Source organism: Pelobates fuscus, chromosome 1 (genome assembly GCF_036172605.1).
Source record: "Pelobates fuscus isolate aPelFus1 chromosome 1, aPelFus1.pri, whole genome shotgun sequence".
NCBI lineage: Eukaryota > Metazoa > Chordata > Amphibia > Anura > Pelobatidae > Pelobates > Pelobates fuscus.
The window spans coordinates 165540856-165561670 of record NC_086317.1 but is presented as its reverse complement, the minus strand read 5'-3'; the positions used below and the strand labels follow the sequence as shown (position 1 = coordinate 165561670).

Sequence of the window (20815 nt, the reverse complement as noted above, 5' to 3'; positions counted from 1 at the left end):
CTCCTGATGTTAGTCAGATCCAGTGCCCCTGGGCTGCTGTGCCCTAAGGTGGCTGCATGGCCCGCCTTATGGTAGCGCTGGCCTCATCCGGGCCCTGCACAGTGTACAGGTGAGGAAAAATACCCCTGTCAAAATGCCGCCTGGAGCCATGGCAAGGCCCTATTACAATGCCATCTGTGTCAGGGAGTGGGATACAGAAGGCAGCAAGTGAAAAGTCAGTTCTTGAATTTCATGTGTTGAACCCAGAAAAATTGGACAAGCGAAACTATTTCTTTATATACATAGACACTATTTTGCGAAGTTACAAGTTGCTGTAAAGGAGACGTGATAATTTCATAGATGGTGTTGATGGGTCCGTGTTCCATTTTGGAGCATTGTAGCAGATTGCTAATTCAAACCACCACACAAAGGCCTACCATTCCTTAAGGAAGACACCCCAAGGTATTTCAAAAGGCATATTATGAACCTTAGCATAAGACAATTTTTTGGCTTTTGTACCAAGTGTAGTGGTACTAAGCTTTATTGACACCCACTGTGAAATCTTGAAATCAATAGAGCTTGGTTGCTTCTTCTAAGTGTTGCTTCTAAGTGTCTGTGGTTGGAGATATTCTGGAGAGTTTTACAGAAGCTTCAACTGTCTAAGAGTTGTGCTAAGAGTTTTCTTTTTTACTGTTACAGGTAAGATTCATCTGTAGGAAAAGGTTACTGATTGCACAAGGTTTGATTTCCTGTTGGTAATTATAAGGCATATGATTGGATTAGGTAGCTACTTGCTATTGATTGCTGTGTAAATTAGCTATTGTTTGCTAATAGAGGCCTACCCAGGTGTTAAACATTCCTAGTGGGAGGTGATTTTAGGAGTATATAAGGGCTGTTGTCATTAGCTTGGCTAATAGAGCTTGGTTGCTTCTTCTAAGTGTTGCTTCTAAGTGTCTGTGGTTGGAGATATTCTGGAGAGAAACTGGAGGTAATCTGAGGTATTCAGGAGGATAAATAAAAAGTTAAGATTAGTTTGATTTAAATTATTCACCTCATTGGAATGGCAGACTTAGTTCCGTGTAATAGTTGCTATGCATTTGTTTCGCGTTCCACTTTTTGGAGGTTTAGTTGTTGTCTAATCTGTAGACAGTTCTCTATCTTGTGGCAGGAGATTGTATTTTTGAAGTCTGAGATTTGTAAATTATCTGGTAAACAAACTCAGGCTGGAACTGCTGCAAAGCCACTGCCACAGAGACATACTAGGAATGGCAGATGGACTACTGTAGGATCTGGTAGACTTAGAGTTGTGGATAAAAGGCATATTGCACAGTCTGTTGTTCTACATAATTCATTTTCTGCACTTTCAGAGTGTAATGGTGTCATGGAGACAGGCACTGAGGCTAGTGGTGTTGTGCAGAGAGGCACTGAGGCTAGTGGTGTTGTGCAGAGAGGCACTGAGGCTAGTGGTGTTGTGCAGAGAGGCACTGAGGCTAGTGGTGTTGTGCAGAGAGGCACTGAGGCTAGTGGTGTTGTGCAGAGAGGCACTGAGGCTAGTGGTGTTGTGCAGAGAGGCACTGAGGCTAGTGGTGTTGTGCAGAGAGGCACTGAGGCTAGTGGTGTTGTGCAGAGAGGCACTGAGGCTAGTGGTGTTGTGCAGAGAGGCACTGAGGCTAGTGGTGTTGTGCAGAGAGGCACTGAGGCTAGTGGTGTTGTGCAGAGAGGCACTGAGGCTAGTGGTGTTGTGCAGAGAGGCACTGAGGCTAGTGGTGTTGTGCAGAGAGGCACTGAGGCTAGTGGTGTTGTGCAGAGAGGCACTGAGGCTAGTGGTGTTGTGCAGAGAGGCACTGAGGCTAGTGGTGTTGTGCAGAGAGGCACTGAGGCTAGAGGGGTTGTGGAGAGAGGCACTGAGGCTAGAGGTGTTGTGGAGAGAGGCACTGAGGCTAGTGCTGTTGTGGAGAGAGGCATTAAGGCCAGTGGTGTTGTGCAGAGAGGCTTGAAGACTATGATGAGGCCTAATAGAAAGCAGTTGTTGTTGGGGGATTCCATCATAAGAGGTGTGGAGATGGACAATGGTGGTCTTGTGAGGTGTCTTCCCGGAGCTACTGCTCACAGAGACAGGAGACGTATCTGTAATATTGTTAAGCAAGCAAAGCAGGAAGGGGAATTGGATGTACTTGTCCATTTAGGGACAAATGACTTGGCTTGCAATGAGGTTTCAGAGGTTAAGGAAGTTTTTAGTGTTTTTGCCAATGATATACGGCAGGTTGCTTCCACACTGTCATTCTCTGAAGTTCTGCCTGTGCATAACACTCAGAATGACAGGCGGATGTGTATTAGGGACTTTAACTTGTGGCTTGGTGAATGGTGTCGGGAGCAAGGATTTGGCTTTATTGCTCATGGTAGCTCTGTTTGGAATGGAAATAAACTGTACAAAAAAGATGGTTTGCATCTTTCTCAAAAGGGAACAAATGTTCTCAGTGAGCAGTTCAGAGTTTTTGCTAAGATATATTTAAACTAGGAGGGGGGGGCAAAAGGATGATAAAACATCAATCCAATTGTCCCCCAAAACAAGGACAGAAGGTGCCTGTAGCAAGTGTGTTAAAAAATGATAAGCTTAGAGTCATGTCTACAAATGCTCGCAGTTTAGGGAATAAGATCCATGAACTTGTGGCAATAATGGCAACTGATAGTGTAGATTTAGTCGCTGTTACTGAGACATGGTATAATGAAAAAAATGACTGGGACATAGCAATACCAGGGTACTCTTTATATAGAAAAGACAGGGAAGGCAAGAAAGGGGGAGGGGTGGCCCTGTATGTGAAGGATAGCATAAAATCTAGCCTAATAAAGGTTAGTGAGACGAACATAGAGTCCATTTGGGTTACGTTAGAATTTGGTAATCACACAGTAGTTCGTGTAGGTGTGATTTATAGGCCCCCAGGACAAATTGAAGAGTTAGATAATCTACTAGTTGAAGAAATAGCTAAAATGACAATGAAGGGGGAAGTTATCACCATGGGTGACTTTAATCTTCCTGATGTGAATTGGAAAACAAAAATAGCTACTTGTGCCAGAAGCACACATATTCTAAACTCCCTACTGGGATTGTCTCTAAAACAAGTCGTTGAGGAGCCAACTCGTAAAGAGGCCATACTAGATTTAGTGTTAACAAATGGAGATTTGGTATCAGATATTACTGTAGGTGAAAGTTTAGGATCCAGTGATCATCAGTCAGTGTGGTTTAATATAAGAACAGTGACTGAGTCACACCACACAAAAAAAAAAGTTTTAGACTTTAGAAAAACAGACTTTTCTAAAATTAGAATATGTGTAAAGGAGTCATTATCAGACTGGAGCAACTTAAATGGAGTCCAAAATAAATGGGATTATTTAAAAGCTGCACTACTGAAGGCAACAGAAAATTGCATTAGGCTTGTCAGTAAAAGCAAAAAATTCAAGAAACCACTGTGGTACTCCGCAGATGTGGCCAAAATAGTAAAAAACAAAAAGTTAGCATTTAGTAATTATAAAAAAACCCAGAGTGAGGAAGACAGAATGACCTATAAGATTAGGCAGAAAGAGGCTAAGCAAGTTATAGGAGCTTCCAAATCACACACAGAAGAGAAAATAGCACAGTCAGTAAAAAAGGGGGACAAAACTTTTTTTAGATACATAAATGAGAAAAGAAAAGTAAAACAAGGATTAGTTAGATTAAAAACAAAAGAAGGAAGGTATGTAGATGAGGATAAAGGTCTAGCTGACTGCCTCAATGAATATTTTTGTTCGGTATTTACAGCTGAAAATGAAGGAAAGGGACCTCTGTTAAAAAAAAGGATAATTGAGTCATTTATTACATGTGAGTTTACAGAGGAAGAGGTTCTATTTCAACTGTCAAAAGTAAAGACAAATAAGTCAATGGGACCTGATGGAATACACCCAAAGCTATTAAAAGAGCTTAGTGGTGTACTAGCAAAACCATTAACAGATTTATTTAACCAATCATTGTTAACAGGAGTAGTCCCAGAAGATTGGAAGTTAGCGAATGTTGTGCCCATTCACAAGAAAGGTAATAAGGAGGAGTCGGGCAACTATAGGCCAGTAAGCCTTACTTCAGTAGTGGGGAAAGTGATGGAAACCATGTTAAAGGATAGGATTGTTGAACATCTAAAAACACATGGATTTCAAGATCAGAGACAACATGGGTTTACTTCAGGGAGATCATGCCAAACTAATCTTATTGATTTTTTTGATTGGGTAACTAAAATTATAGATCAGGGTGGTGCCGAGTTTAAGGGGACATTATACTTTCTCTCAGTTTACTCTATTAGACTGTACTTTATATTCTTCTAGACCCCCCCCCCCCTTTCTTCTTCCCTCGCACCCCTCCCCTCCCCCCTCCTGTGAATCCTCTTTACCCCTAAGCCCTATGACACGCACTGTTAGGAAAAGAACACTAAAACCCTATTGTGCGACTCACATATATGGTGATATCTGGTGACGATAACTGTCGGTGGATAAGTATGTGGATTGCTCTACACGTATTTTATTATGATATTCTAGACGATTGTCTACAGTTAACATTCCTGATGTCTTGCTGCCTTCGACTTACACTCTTTCCTTTAACAAAAATGTTTAAATGAAGATCTCCAAACGGGGGCAAAACATTAGACAAAAACAAAAGTATGGAAATATTGTGTAGCTAGTAATTGTACAGAGATGATATGTAACGCATTGTACTATTCCCGACTTGTACGAAACTCTGTCTCCTTTCTTATATTTTGTACCCGCCAACTTTCATACTTCAATAAAAACAGATTTACAAAAAAAAAACTAGGTGCCCTGTACAGAAACAAATCCTGCCTAAGCCCTACAGAAAGGAAACAGATAGTGCAAAAAATGCTAATGCCGGTCATTGATTATGGGGATGTAGTGTATGCACCTGCATCGCAAACCCATCTTAATAAACTTAATACGTTCTGTATAATTTGTTCTGCCGCTCTGTACTTGAATGTAAATACTTTACCTACGATTGTGACATGTTAAAAGAGCTAAACTGTCTGTTGCTGGAATCCCAAAGCACTCTTCATTTTTCCAGTCTTGTGCATAAAGCATTTCTGGGAAGCTCCCACCCTACCTGAATAGAATGCTCTCCCCAGCTGTTCCGACCTCCTATAACCTCCAATCCAATACTAGTGCGATATTTAGCATAACGCAATACAAAAATAAAGTGGCTCAATCCTCAATTTCCTACAGACCACCGCAATTATGGAATAACATCAGGGACACAGTCAAATCTTCATTCAATCTAAAATCTTTTAGGAGATCTATGGCAATATACCGCAGCACAGAATGCACCTGTCATGGTTGAATATATTTATTACCTGGTATGTGTTCAATTTATATATGTGTGTATATATATATATATATATATATATATATATATATATATAAATAAAGATGATTTAGGCACTCACCCTTAAGGAACTTTCGGTTATCTTGCCTTAGGTGCTACCAACGTCAGGAACATGTAGCCAAAGATGAAATAGGAGCACTCAAAAGGACTTTTTTCCGTGTATTTAATGTGGTAAGAAAGTTTACAACAAAGTGTAACGCATCAAGTAAATCGACGTTTCGACCCCTAAGGGTCTTTTTCAAGATCAAATAATAAGTGACATAAACAGCATTTAAATATGAAATACAGATGATTAACTCACCAATCGTGCGTGCAGCTAGCCGAACCCGGAAATGTCCCAACACCTCACGTGGTACTGGGCTTGCGTAATGATGTGCACAGTGGTTGCTAAGCAATGGAGCCGAACCCGGAAGTGTCCCGTCGTCTCCCGTGATACTGGGCGTGTATAGTGACGTGTGCCACAGTTGCTAGGCAATGGAGTGTAAACTCCGTTTGCAGAGACACACACCGCAAACCTCCGTGTGAGGGAAAAGTACTGAATACAAAATTAGGAGATCTCGAAAGCGAGATCAAGCTGTGATAGATTAAAACAAAAGAATACATAATACGTATTCTATGAGAAGATTTTCTACTGTTCATGATATAAGGATGAGACAGCCGAGGGGTCAAAAAGTGCAAAAAAAATGTGTAAACAAAGTGAAAAGTGTGTCTATAGTGACAAAGTGACGCACACTAAGAGTGCTGTAGTCTACTCGCCAAGCATTTCGCCAAGCATTTCCTCCAACTGAACCACAGACTCCCCACACTTAAATCTATGGCCATCGACCATGTTCCACCCAGTCCTAGAGGAGGAGACAGATCCAAATTGTTACTGCAGCGCGAAACCTACCAGTGTCCGCTTGGACACTGTTACTCCAAAGGGACTCAATGAATATATTTCTTTTAAGATGTTCCTTTGAATTATTTATATCTTTGGTCAAATCATGAGCCTTAATCTTCATATATGGATATACCTTTGAGATATCCAGCTCTATAGCTATGAGACAAACTATTAGTACAATTTATACATATCTAGATGATATTCATTCGTGTTTATCAATATGTTAAATCATTATTTTTCATTTGCTATGATATTCTGCTGTTTAGTATCTGTTCATTTTTTGAGACATATCTGCCGAGTAGACTACAGCACTCTTAGTGTGCGTCACTTTGTCACTATAGACACACTTTTCACTTTGTTTACACATTTTTTTGCACTTTTTGTCCCCTCGGCTGTCTCATCCTTATATCATGAACAGTAGAAAATCTTCTCATAGAATACGTATTATGTATTCTTTTGTTTTAATCTATCACAGCTTGATCTCGCTTTCGAGATCTCCTAATTTTGTATTCAGTACTTTTCCCTCACACGGAGGTTTGCGGTGTGTATCTTTGCAAACGGAGTTTACACTCCATTGCCTAGCAACTGTGGCACACGTCACTATACACGCCCAGTATCACGGGAGACGACGGGACACTTCCGGGTTCGGCTCCATTGCTTAGCAACCACTGTGCATGTCATTACGCACGCCCAGTACCACGTGAGGTGTTGGGACACTTCCGGGTTCGGCTAGCTGCATGCACGATTGGTGAGTTAATCATCTGTATTTCATATTTAAATGCTGTTTATGTCACTTATTATTTGATCTTGAAAAAGACCCTTAGGGGTCGAAACGTCGATTTACTTGATGCGTTACACTTTGTTGTAAACTTTCTTACCACATTAAATACACGGAAAAAAGTCCTTTTGAGTGCTCCTATTTCATCTTTGGCTATATATATATATATATATATATATATATATATATATATATTGTTTGTATATCATATTTTTTGTAATATTGTATCCTATTGTAACAATGTAATGTTTTGTGGACCCAGGACATACTTGAAAAAGAGAGAAATCTCAATGTTTCCATCCTGGTTAAATATTTTATATATAAATAAATGTATAAACATTGGGCCCTCTTGCAGTCTGAGCCCCTGGGACTGGACTGGCCTACCAAGATACCCGGAAATTTCCCGGTGGGCTGCGCTACCTGGGGGCTGAGACCGATCAGACAGCCCTAAATTAGGATTTCATTTAAATTTAAAATGATTTTCCCCTCGGACTCAGGCAGCCTGTGTCAGTCCAAGGGAAACTTGGGGCTGGTGCGGCAGTCTCCCTTCAAAATTTACAGCAATTCAGGCCGCATGAAAGCTGCTGACCTCGCTGGAATGAAGAGGCCAGACAATGTGACCTTCACCTACCAGTGCCAGGTAAGCTTTGTGTGTTTGCCTGCTAGTGAGTGAGCTTGTGTGTGTGTGTGCCTGCTAGTGAGTGAGCTTGTGTGTGTGTGTTTGTGTGTGTGTGTGTGTGTGTGTGTGCTTCTGCTAGTGAGTGAGTTTGTATGTGTGTGTGCCTGTTAGTGAGTGAGCTTGTGTGTGTGTGCCTTCTAGTGAGTGAGCTTGTATGTGTGTCAGTGAGCTTGTCTGTAGGGATCATGTGTGTTAGTGAGCTTGTCTGAAGGGAGCATAAGTGTGTCTGAGCTTGTCTGTAGGGAGCATGTGTGTGTCAATAAGATTGTCTGTGGTGAGCATGTGTGTTAGTGAGCTCTTGTGTAGGCATGTGTGTGTCAATTGGCTTGTCTGTAGGGAGCGTGTATGTGTCAGTGAGCTTGTCTGTAGTGAGCGTGTGAGTTTGTCTGTACTAAATTTGTGTGTGTGTACCAGTAAGCTTGTCAGTGTGTGTCATTGAGATTGTCTGTCAGTGAGCTAATTTGTGTGCATCAGTGAGCTTGTGTTTCAATGTCAATGAACTTATGTATATCAATGAGATTGTCTGTTAACCTGTGTATCAATGAGCTTGTGTCAGTGAGATTAACGTGTCAGCATGTGAGTATGCTTTTCTGTATAATTTAATTACCCCGAAATGACCAATATTTTCAATTAGAAAAATAACTATACCAATAATATATATATATATATATATATATTTTTTTTTTTTTTTTTTTTTATTGGTATATTTCTTTTAACCCCTTAAGGACCAAACTTCTGGAATAAAAGGGAATCATGACATGTCACACATGTCATGTGTCCTTAAGGGGTTAAAGCATACTCACATGCAGAGTTTATATATATATATTTATATATATATATATATAAATCACAACAGTTTCTGGCACTCATAACAAAAGAAAACATGAAATAAATAATGACCAGGTGCCTCTCTGTGCAGAATATACAAAATGGAAAAAATTGAGAGCACTCAATGGATTTATAAGTAAATACTATATTAAATCAACCGCATACAAAATCAATGTTTCGACCGTCTAGCGGTCTTTATCAAGATGCTGTATCATGTGAAAAATTTTAAATATATACAATAACAAGTGTTGAACTTACCCAATCACCAAGTGCACCCTGTTCACAGAGCAGATCGGACGAACAGGGTGCACTTGGTGATTGGGTAAGTTCAACACTTGTTATTGTATATATTTAACATTTTTCACATGATACAGCATCTTGATAAAGACCGCTAGACGGTCGAAACATTGATTTTGTATGCGGTTGATTTAATATAGTATTTACTTATAAATCCATTGAGTGCTCTCAATTTTTTCTCATATATATATATATATATATATATATATATGATAAGCACACTACATTGCACAATGACTTATTAGGCTGGCACCGATTTTTTTTTTTTACCAAGGCTGCTTTGAACCCCCAGTCCGGCGCTGCAAGCCCCATACAGCCTTATTGGCTATGCCCCCCTGATGGCGACCCTGCTCATACAACTCACATGTCTAACACGTGAATTCGGTAACGGGGCATATGTCTAGGATCCTCCTAGAACTTCTTTTTCTAAAATTCTAGAAAGCTCATCGTTTACATGATATTACATTACTCTATTAATTAGCATTTGTGTTACTGCATAAGGGTAACAAACACAAGGTACTGCATAGTCAGTTACATTTCACAGTGCATGTGAATTACACATTGTGACCTACACCGTGCCTCCCAACATACCCAATTGCGGCGGCACTGTCCTAATATGCCGGGTGCTGATGTTGGGAGGTATGAGTGATACTGTGCAATCCAGAGGCCATTAATCTCAGAGCAGCACCAGGACATACATGGCCTGACCAAGATTTATTAAACTACTTTATTAAACTGCTTCCATTAATTCACTTCACCATTAGAGTTACTAACATGCTGGGAGAGGAACTAGGAATAGGGAATTACACTGTCTCTGTCCCTCCAGCACCTCTCCGTCATGTCAGTTATCGGAAAGGGGAAGTATTAGAGTTCTAATTAGAATTAGGGACAATATACTCAAATACTAGCTGCTGGCTGTCAGTATAACTCCCATGAATACCGGGCAGGCTGTCACATGTCTATCAGAGTAATTGCAAAAAAACCTAACCCTAACCAAAAAAAACCCCATAAAAAACATGTAATATTTATTACATAACAGTTAAGGGTGTTAATGGAGAATAATGCCATCTCAGTGTTGTTGGGGCATTCATAACTACTCTGACTTTAGTCTCATGGCATTATTTTATATTACAGATTCTTACAGTTACATATAATATATGTAAAATAATATTATATATATTTCATAAACCCAGCTTAAAAACAAATACTGCCTCTTTAAGGACATTTTGTTGTTGTAATATGAAACTGTTATAATGGGAATGAGGTGATGGGAACATGAGAGAGGAAAGGTTACAAGGCATTAAAGCAATGTTCCAGTGTAAGGTTGAATTCTCTCTATATGCAGTCAGGCTTGTTGATATAGAATTTACTCAACCACTATTGTACTTGATATTATAATATTGTATGATTCACATTTTTGTATATATATTTTCACATTTAAAATCTGAAAAACAGTTTTGTTCTGTGTGATAGTTTACCTAAGACTGAAATATAATTATTTTAAGAAGGTGGCATTTTGAAGAAAATAAATAAATCGTGCTGTTTGCAAATATATTCAACCCCTCTGCAGTGGAAGTTCCATGTTTACACAGATGAAAAAAAACCTAATTACATTACAATATACTAACAATTGGCTACTATTTGTGAGACACTAACACTTTGTAAAGTTCACATGGTGTGTAGAACCACCACTTACCCATTACCTGTAGCCTTTTGAAGGTCCCTCAAAGCTCATCATCTCTGCATGAGTGTACTTGCTGTTAGCATGGCTGCTGTCAGTGGGCTATTGCTGGCTGCTTTAATAGTGTGGTAGTCATGCCAGGGCTGGATTTTTTATAAGGCCGCCGATGCCACAGTCTCGGAGCAGCAGGCAGAAAAGGGGAGGATTGGCCTATGGGAAATCAAAGATCTCCCTCACCAGCCAATCCATTCTCCTCCTTTGTGTGGCTGGGTACGACAGGTGAGATTTCCCTGGCTGGCACCTGCAAGGCTTTTGCTTGAATAGAGGGATGCTCTCCCTTAACTGTACTATATCAGAGAGTTGTCGTGGATACCATGGCAACGATCTGATACATTTCCCACCGGACCACCAGGGAACTGGATTCCCCCTCTTCCTGGACCAGTTTAAGCTCCAGAGAGGGGGAAGAAACTTTTAGTCAGCCCCTTTCACATCACTATAGCCCTCTCACTCCACCTCAGCCCATCATCCACTACAACCCCTGTCACCCCACTAAGCTTCTGTCACCCCCCCATCCAGCCATTGTCATCCCACTACAGCCCTTGTTACCGGAGTATAGCCCCTGGCACTCCACTATAGCCCCTTTCACCCCACTATAGTTCTTTTCACCCCACTACATCCTCTGTCACCACACTCTACCCACTTCCCACCCCACAATAGTCCCTGTCCTACCACTACAGACTCCTACTCACTATCCACTCACTACAGCCAAATCTGTCCCAGTACAGGCCCTATCCACCCACTAAAGCCCCTATCACTCAACTATAGCCACTACCACCCACTAAAGCCTCTATTCCCCCACTAGAGACCCAGAATGCAACCCCACAAGCAGCCACCCACAAACATGCAACCCCACAAGCAGCATTTCCACAAACATACAACACCACAAGCAGCCTCTACACACACATGCAAACCATTATGGGATATGCACTACTTTTGAGACATGCTTAGATCAGAATTGAAAAAAAAATATTTGTAGGGTGCTAATGTAAAATGAGCTACTATCTATGAGGGGGAGGAGGAGAATGGGGTACTACATATTGGGTGGAAAGGGGTGCTATCTTTTGAGCCCCTACACACACGCCCCTTTATGTAAATCAGCCCTTTACACACAGGTCCCTACATTCACACATACCAACTCTACACAAACACATGCCTCTGCATTCAAACACATGGACACACACATAATAAAAGTAAAACTTTTATTTATTTTTATTTTAATGCATAGTAGCAACAGGGACACTATAACGTTAGGTGTAAATTTGTATTCCTAATGCTGTAATGTTCCTTTAATCTCTTGGGATTAATAAGAATGTGAGTTTTAAAATGGTTGGAGGTATTGGATGAGGGGAGTGTGCCCTGGGAGAGGTACTGTGACGATGTTTTGCACAGGGTGCCTAAAGTCCCAAGGCTGACCCTGATTGAAAAAAATCCCTCTGCACTGGAAAATATTATTGTAAGTAGTTTTTTGTTTTTTTTTAGTGCTTTAAGGAATGGTTTCTTTTCAATGTGTTTTCTATTTTTTCTCTTATGTCTCTCCCTGTGATGTCACACATATATAATTAATTATGCAAATTAGCATGGTCATAATTTTTTTTCCCAAGAAAAGTGCCAACCCTACATACATCAACAAACACAATCGCTGCAGTATTGAGTTTGGTAGTGGCAGCATCATCCCAAGGGGGACATTTCGTCAATGGGGCCTGGGAATCTTGAAAGAACTGATGAATGGATGGAGCAAAATACAGTTCAATATTTAATGCAGTTGAGCCTTTTCTGCAAAGCAGCTAAAACTTGGGAGAAAGTTCACCTCTCAGTAGAACAATGATCACAGGCAAAGGCAAACAAAAATGTGAATATCCTACAGTGGCCTGATCTCAATCATACTGAAAATCATTGGTACTATTAAAGCCCACAAGAATCACTCTAGCAACTTGGAGTAAATCTAGCAAGAATAATGGGAATAAGCTACTGCCAGCCATTGTGTAAAGCTGCTAGAAACTTATCCCAAAAAAGTTAAAAGTATTATTACAGCAAACCTTGGTTCAACTAAATATCAATATGATTGTGTTCAATATATATACACATGGCATACTTCAGTTATTTTTCCCTATCTAACCAGAAATACCCAATTCTGCCATTAAAATGTACTTAGACAGGAGAAGCATGGACTGGTACTGGACCGCCCTTCCTCATCTGGCCAAATACCGGCATAGGCAGAATAAAGGGACCCCTACTTTACGCTGCATCTGCCTTTAAACACTGCAGTGATATCAGTTTGTTTTTTGTTCTCATTGTATTTTCCTGATGTTTGTCCCCAGTGATTTTTGCCTCTTAGAATATGCGGTTATCCTGAATGCCTCACAATGAGTGCTATGTCTCTCCAATTACCTTGTCAATGCTGTTGGGGCAAGATGGGGAAAGATTGTTTGTAAATTTTATGCACATCAAAAATAGGAAGTCAGAGTTACCATATCATTGCAAAACACAACTCATTTACATTCAATACAAGGCTGACAATTGTTTCTATGTACAGAATCACAGTTTTTCTCTTATCGCTGTTTTACACAATTTAGCATTAGCAGATTGAGAGAATAGAATTGAGGGGGAGTAATGCAGAGTGAAAAGCAGCTTTGGTATTAGGAATAGGCAAAGCAGCCTATGAAACGGGCAACACATTGTTGGGTCTCACTCAAAGAGGAATAAACAGTGCTGATTTTGCGCACTGTAGATTACAGGTTTCTGTAAAATGACATAAGCAATGGGCAGGATGGTAAGAAAGGTTAATTTAGAACCAAACAGGAAAGGGAAACAAAGCTGTGTGCTAGACAAACACAAAACGGAATTTGCACTTGGCTGGAACTCTATAAAACCAATTTCAATTATTATCCCACATACAGGGTTAAAATTAAGATTTGTAACCCGCTAAGCCTTCTTAAAAATGTGCATTGCCTAGCTGACACTGTTCCCACTGACAGCCAAATGATATTGTCTTAAAGGAACACTATAGTCACCTAAATTACTCTAGCTAAATAAAGCAGTTTTAGTGTATAGATCATTCCCCTGCAATTTCACTGCTCAATTCACTGTCATTTAGGAGTTAAATCACTTTGTCTCTGTTTATGCAGCCATAGCCTTAGTTAAAGAAATTGGAAAGAGAAAAAAAATAGGCTGGGGTAAAAAAGCTAATACCACAACAAGAGGACATAGTCTTAAATTAGAGGGACAAAGGTTTAAAAATAATATCAGGAAGTATTACTTTACTGAGAGGGTAGTGGATGCATGGAATAGCCTTCCAGCTGAAGTGGTAGAGGTTAACACAGTAAAGGAGTTTAAGCATGCGTGGGATAGGCATAAGGCTATCCTAACTATAAGATAAGGTCATGGACTAATGAAAGTATTTAGAAAATTGGGCAGACTAGATGGGCCGAATGGTTCTTATCTGCCGTCACATTCTATGTTTCTATGTTTCTAATAGAATTCTTTAGAACTTAAAAAAAAAAGAATACTTTGCTTATGTGCAATATACCAAGTATAGATTTTTTTTACTTTCAGTTTACGCAAGGTAAAATTTGTCCCAATATAAAACATGTGTTAACCGCCATTTTGCTGTATTCTATACTGTAAGAATAAATCCCATTAAGCAATTTGTGGGAGAGATATAGAGAACTTTCTAGTGATCCTTTCACGTTTAAAAGTTTAAGTCCTGGGGGCGGAGCTACGCTGGGGAAGCATACGGACGCATGGTGGAGGAGCTCCGGGTAAAACTACTACAAAACCCACCTTTTCCACACCTGGGCACCGGCGGAAACAACCGCACGGTGAGTCCCGAACCCCCCTCGGACCAGATGGGGAGAAGAATTAAAAAACAAAAGCCGGATAAGCCCCGACCCGGCATGGATATCGGAAACCTCTGGCGGCAGGCCCATGAGGCCGCCAGCTCCAAGATGGCGTCCCTGCATGGCGGCTGCTCGGACCTCTACCAGGGGTCCTCAGACGACACGGAGGGAGACCCATCACCGGCCCCAGCATTAAAACAGCTGGCCCAGACACGGACCCAGCCACACGCGACTGACCCCAAACCGGAAGCCATAGGAGACCTCATGGCTGAGCACCATAGAAAAATCGCGGCTGACGTGGCTATGATAAGGGATGACTTAAAAAATTTGACAGGCCGACTCCAGACAGTGGAGGGAATCTCCACAACACTACTCAAATAACTGAGCTCCAAGCTGCCATCAGTGCACTGCAAAAACAGAACCAACTACATTACCAGCGATTCTCTTTACAGGAAGACAGAAGACGCTACAAAAACCTAAAGGTTAGGGGGGTGGCTGATTCAGTTCCAGACGCGGAGCTCCCACACTTTACCAGGCGGCTCATCACCGCACTCTTGACCGCGAAAACCGCCAGGGCGATTACGCTAGACGGCATATTTCGCCTGCCAAGACCGACCAGGGCACCACCTAGCACCTCTAGGGACATAGTGCTCCAATTCCAAAACCTGAGGGATAAAACTGCAGTCCTAGCAGCCACCAAGGAACAGTCGGCATACCTCTTTGAAAACATGACCCTGTCATTCTTTCCAGACCTCTCCAGCGGAACATTAGTGTGGCGAAGATCTCTACAACAATTCACTGCAGTGCTACAAACCAACCAAATTAAGTACCGCTGGGGCCCAACTCACACCCTACACATCATGAGGGGAGACACGCCACATACTGTAAGCAACATGCAAGAAGCCACGAGGGCCCTGGGTCTCCCCCTGAACCAGCGGGACCACCGGCGAGAACCACGTACCCCCTTGGGCGGGATGCAGTCAGAGCACCGGAGTTCGTGCCGAGGAGGCCTCAAGTGGAGCAGCGCGCAGTAGCTGCGACCTGAACCGGACCTGAAGACCACCAAGAGACTTTTGGGACATTCCCCCATGCAGCGTCAATCAACATCAACTAGAGGGACTCTAAAAACACTCCCCACTTCAGACCATAACTACTGACAGGCAAGCAGAGGCCCAGACCAGATCCTGACTGCCTACCAACTGAATGATAACACCCCCCCCCCCATGCCAAGGGGTAATCTAGGCGCACATAACATACACCACAGTGCAAACACCTAATCAACAAGGGACTCTACAATACCCATTAGACCATGCGGTCACAGTACCCACCGAGACCCGGAGGACTCACCCCCCCCCTCTCCCCTAACTAGACTGCAACACTATAGTAGACCAACGACTAACATTACATATCTTAACCAGACACACTTACGGACACTCAACAGGAACCAACACGACCCAGCCAAGGAGACCGGAGTGAAGGACCCCTACCCTATAACAGACGCGACTGGTACCACTTACCTTCACAACGACTCACTTCTTACACAAAAAATATATGTGCATAGACTCTTGCCAAAATGTTGTTGAATGCTTAAACAAACATAGACACCAGCTGTTGTGGCAGGTGAACTGTTGAATAACGCTTTGCTCACATGCACGCAAAAATAAAGAATTAAAAAAAAAATCTATCCAATATCCTGTAAATCATATAACTGAGAAGGTACACTTAGCTTTGAAAGTGTTTTTAAGTATGCCCCTGGGTCTAGATGTTTTTATTACTCAACCTTAACCCCTTAAGGACACATGACATGTGTGACATGTCATGATTCCCTTTTATTCCAGAAGTTTGGTCCTTAAGGGGTTAATGGTTCTTAAATTAATAACTTTGGAAGCATGACAAGCTGAGGTGACTTGCCAGGAAATAAGCCAGCGACTCAGCAAGAAAGCATCTGGAGCTTTTACACCATTAACATTCATTGAGAATTTCCTTGAAGTGGCTACTGTAAGCAAATTCACCAGCAACATGGGCCCAAAAAGTGATGACGGGGGCGGGGCCTGGCTGCCAACCTGAGTGGTTTAATCTGGACTTTTGCCTCGCCAAACCCAGCCATCTAGAAGCTGGGAATACTCTGAATCCACTCCTGCATCGCTCTGCAGTTTTTCCGATGCACAATGAGCAGCCTGGACTCGATACACAACTGTGGCTTAATTCTGGGTGCTGGCGTGGAGAATGCGGCTGATCTTCCTGCTGGCTATCCTACTGGAATAAGTGGACATAGCAAGGGTTCCCGCTCCCCTCCCGGCCCCAGCAATCACACCCTTCTCACCAGTCCCTGGTGGCCCTGCGACTCAGCACATGAATCGTCGGGAACCAAGATGGCGGGCGCAAGACCTCACACCATGCCACAGACAGGGCCCAATGGAATCCACTCTCACAGGGCTTGATGCAATGTTAATGGAATTCTGGCGCAGGCTTGAGGAGAGGCGACTGGGAGTAAGCAAGCAATACTACTCACCCCCTGCAGCTGAGGGCTCCATGCCTGATCCAAAGCGTCAAAGCAAGCCCATACCTAAGCGCCGGAACAAACAAGCCCAGACAGCCACTGCACGTCTGTGCCCTAAGTTGCCCACAACCCATTACCGTATTCCCAGACTGAAGGCCTTGAGGGGTATACCACACAGTAAATCCCTCACCCTAGGAGAATGTACCAACACTGCCACTCTGTGAACATAGCCATCCGAGATACAGCTTATGGTGCCACAAGAAACCGGAGCAATGGGAACTGTATGCTGGCTCTTACTAAGGCCTGGGTTCAGCGAAGGGGCCCACTAAAAGTCAATGGGACTCAGTCTCGATGTGAGACTCCAGTAGCAAGCGTGGGTATCGGGTAAACCCAACAAAAATATAGTTGCACGTGGTGCATGAAGTTGCTTGGCCCCTCGGGTGCACCCTGTAATGTCCCATACTTAATATGTAATAGTTCACTCACCTGAGGCAACAACAACACTACAGATCATAGCCTAGTGTCAGTTTGAATTTTATTTTGTGGGGAGCTGGTGTTTGCTAATGAACAGCTGGGTATAATCTTTCATGTTTAACTTCTTATCCTTATATAACCCTGTACACCCTTCAGTTATGTTCTTCCTGTATCTCATGCCTCTTAATCTTGTATCTGATATATTTTTGTTCTATGTCTATGCATCGCTGCTACTACTGCTATATAAGTCTGGATTTACACCTTGTGTCGCAATAAAAGAGTGATTGACAAAAAGTGATGACAGTTGACAAATTTACATAAACATAGAGAATAGCAAATTTAAAAGGCCATTCTGAATCCTAGTAAGTTTTTGCTTTCAACTTTCTTTGTATGAAGATGTACACACTCTACGTCTTATATTCAGTAATCTATCCATTTTCTAATCCCTATTTGTTTCTGACCATCACATAAACATAACTATACGCTTACATCACTTTACCATCCTGCAGTCTGCAGTCAAACACCTGCTCTCTAACTCTTGTTAAGCTCCACTCTTGTCCTGATGTAATTGCTTCATATTACAACAACACATTACCAGCTGCTCTTAAATGGGCAGGAATGGTACCTAAAATATTCCTTTAGATGAAAGTCCACAATGTCAACCTGAATCTTACAGACATTATTGGAAACACCTAACTATACTACGCACTCCCACCACCACACCGTGCATAACGATATATATTACAACTATAATATGTGATTATATTCCATAGAACTGCATTATAATAAACGGTGATACATTTGTTTTAAGTGAGTGCATCGCCTTATCCAAAGCGATTAATTATATATTTTATTGTTTAAGGAGATGTTAATTAAATATTACCGCCTCTCCGGTGTTGACAGAGCCACCATTATACTGGTGTTACACTAATGTAAATCCCAACCACCACTCCCACCTATGTCCCAACCACTACCTACCCAACTGGCCTGTGGCGTGTGGATACTTTATTTTCTGAACAGTGTGATATTTGTCATTTTGTTGCAATATTGCAAAAACAATGCGTGAAATTATCACAGCAACTACTGCGTGTGCACTTTAGTTGCTGTGATAAGAGTGCAGGAGAACCAGCGGTGACTATCAGAGATTAAAAAAATTGTTAATCTTGCCAGTTAAGTTATTTATGCCTAAAATCTACAATTCCCCTATCATTTTCACAGTTCCCCGTTTAGTCAACAATTCTAAATCAACAATTCTGAATCTAAAGGGCCACTTGCCTCTATGAGCTACCTGTCATACTGGGCACCAGGATGCTGTCTCCTTTCACTTTTATGACTATCACAAATGATCTTAATTCCTTTACTGACACTCCAAATACACCGGCTACATCAGCACCACAACTAACTCCCCTCCCATTCCAGGTTCATAATGGTCAATGCTGTATGTATGTTTTATGGCAGGGTATCATCAAACTACATTGGTGGTCACATAATGCAAAGCAAAGGGTCTCGTGTCAGTAAAGTAGTATAATAAACTACAGGAATACTGGATTAGAAACTATTGAAGTAATGGAATTTCCACAAACTGAGTCTTTTCACGGAATGTGTAAAAGAGTGCAGATTAGGGTATTTTTATAGGCTGGAGTGGGAAGAGATAATTATGACATTTTTGCCTTTAGTGACATGAATCTCTCTGCCTTTACCCATTAGACTGTGAGATAATGGAATGACGAGGTAGACATCCATGGGATCTGAATTGAGGATGCAGCTGCATTACAGCAACTATAGTTGCATCACTTTTATAAACATCAGCAACATCTAATCTAATGCATATATTATTTGAGATTGAGACGCACACTGCTTAATAAGCCATTTTTAATTATTTGTAATGCATCCTATCCTTGAACTGTCATTTCTTTCTGTTCTTTTCTATTGTTTGACATTGTTGACCTTCTGTGTCACAAAAAATATGTGTTTCTGCCAGTCATTCTTGCCCGTTTATTTTATTCTATCTCCCCTGTATCACTATAATGAATTCCGTTATTTCACTTGGCCCTTCTTTATCAAAATCCATGGCAACGGAAAAATTGCTTATTCTGAACTGAAACAGAATGTTTATGTTAGAATTACGCCAAGCATTCCAAGATGCCTTCTTCCCACCCTCACCACCGGTGCTCCCTTCGCTGCCAATTCTGATAAAGTGCATGCTCTTGTCCTATGCATAAATCATTGAGATGTCTTTATTGTCACTTGGATATTAACACAGCATTGCTCTCTTCTCTCTCTCCCTCCATAACTCTTTCCATTTCTATCCATTTTCCTAATGGCTGTGCCTGCTTAATTTAACAATTTTATATGTCAAAGCTGGAGCAGCTGAGGCAAAAAAAAAAAAAAACACAAAAACCACTGTAGGGGTTTATTCATTACACCAGGGGGGAAAACTAATCAGTGGAATCCACATTTTAGACAAAAATTGCTGAGATAGAAAAAAAACTGAATAGGTTAGACTGCGGACCTCTGTTTGTTAAATAATTACATGATGCCATTTCAGACGTTTCAAACTGAATAAAGGATTAACAGGAACAGAGGCTGCTTTGTGCAAACATAAGTCATAATTACAGTGTGCAAAGTGCTATAGCAGACAATATCTTTTTAAGCCTTACTAGTGTACAGGGACAGGCATTTGTATATATTTAAACATCCCTAATATATTTTATTATCTCTCCCTTGTATGTCTTCCTCACCCCAGCCCCCAAACCCCAGCCCTTTACAACAGCAGCCCCTCCTTTCACTCACCTGCTGAGCTGGGAGCCTGTAGACTTGCTCTCTTTTTAAATGGGGATTTGTTGCTTCCTGACATTGTGCCTCTGGGTATCTGTTTACCTCTGTATCTAAATACCACTGTTGTGATAAGAGTGCTGAGAGAAAGCTCCACTAATGGAACGTCTAGTTTAGGTGTAAATTATCTGTGTGTGTATGTGTTTGTGTCTATGTGGTTATGGATCTGTTTGGATAATAGATATCTATGCTTGTTTAAAGGCAGCAGAGGCTGTATCTGTAATCGGTGCTAGACTAGACAAATATATGTAATAAATGTGGGTGCATTGTATAGTGAGAGCAGTGAGGCAGCAACAAGATGAGAAGGAGGCGTCTGTATGTGTATATAAGTGTCTGTGTGTGAGTGTGTATGTATTTGTACGTGTGGTTGAGGAACTGTTGTTACAGTTTTTTGTCAAAGGCTCCTCCTCTCCTGCAAGCAACAGTGTGCAAGGGTCTCAGTACTGAACAAAATATGTGTCATCATTTCATAATGGAGAATATGTTTATGTGTGCTGTAAGTTGCAAAAAAGCAAACTTTGGGAATGTATTTGTGCTCATATCTTTGCACATCTTTCACTATTAACCAGTTCATT

At 41.4% G+C, this 20815-nt stretch overlaps 1 protein-coding gene across 1 annotated transcript in view; it reads right to left on the bottom strand.

Moving 5' to 3' along the window:
* Nucleotides 1-20610, bottom strand: part of AMPD2 (adenosine monophosphate deaminase 2) — a 69370-nt gene extending 48760 nt beyond the window's left edge. Inside the window, exon 1 of the mRNA XM_063451909.1 lies at nucleotides 20199-20610. Within this exon, the coding sequence (XP_063307979.1) occupies nucleotides 20199-20262 (64 nt within the window). The 5' untranslated portion in view covers nucleotides 20263-20610. The remainder of the gene's footprint in view (nucleotides 1-20198) is intronic.
* Between the last annotated feature and the right edge of the window lie 205 nt (nucleotides 20611-20815).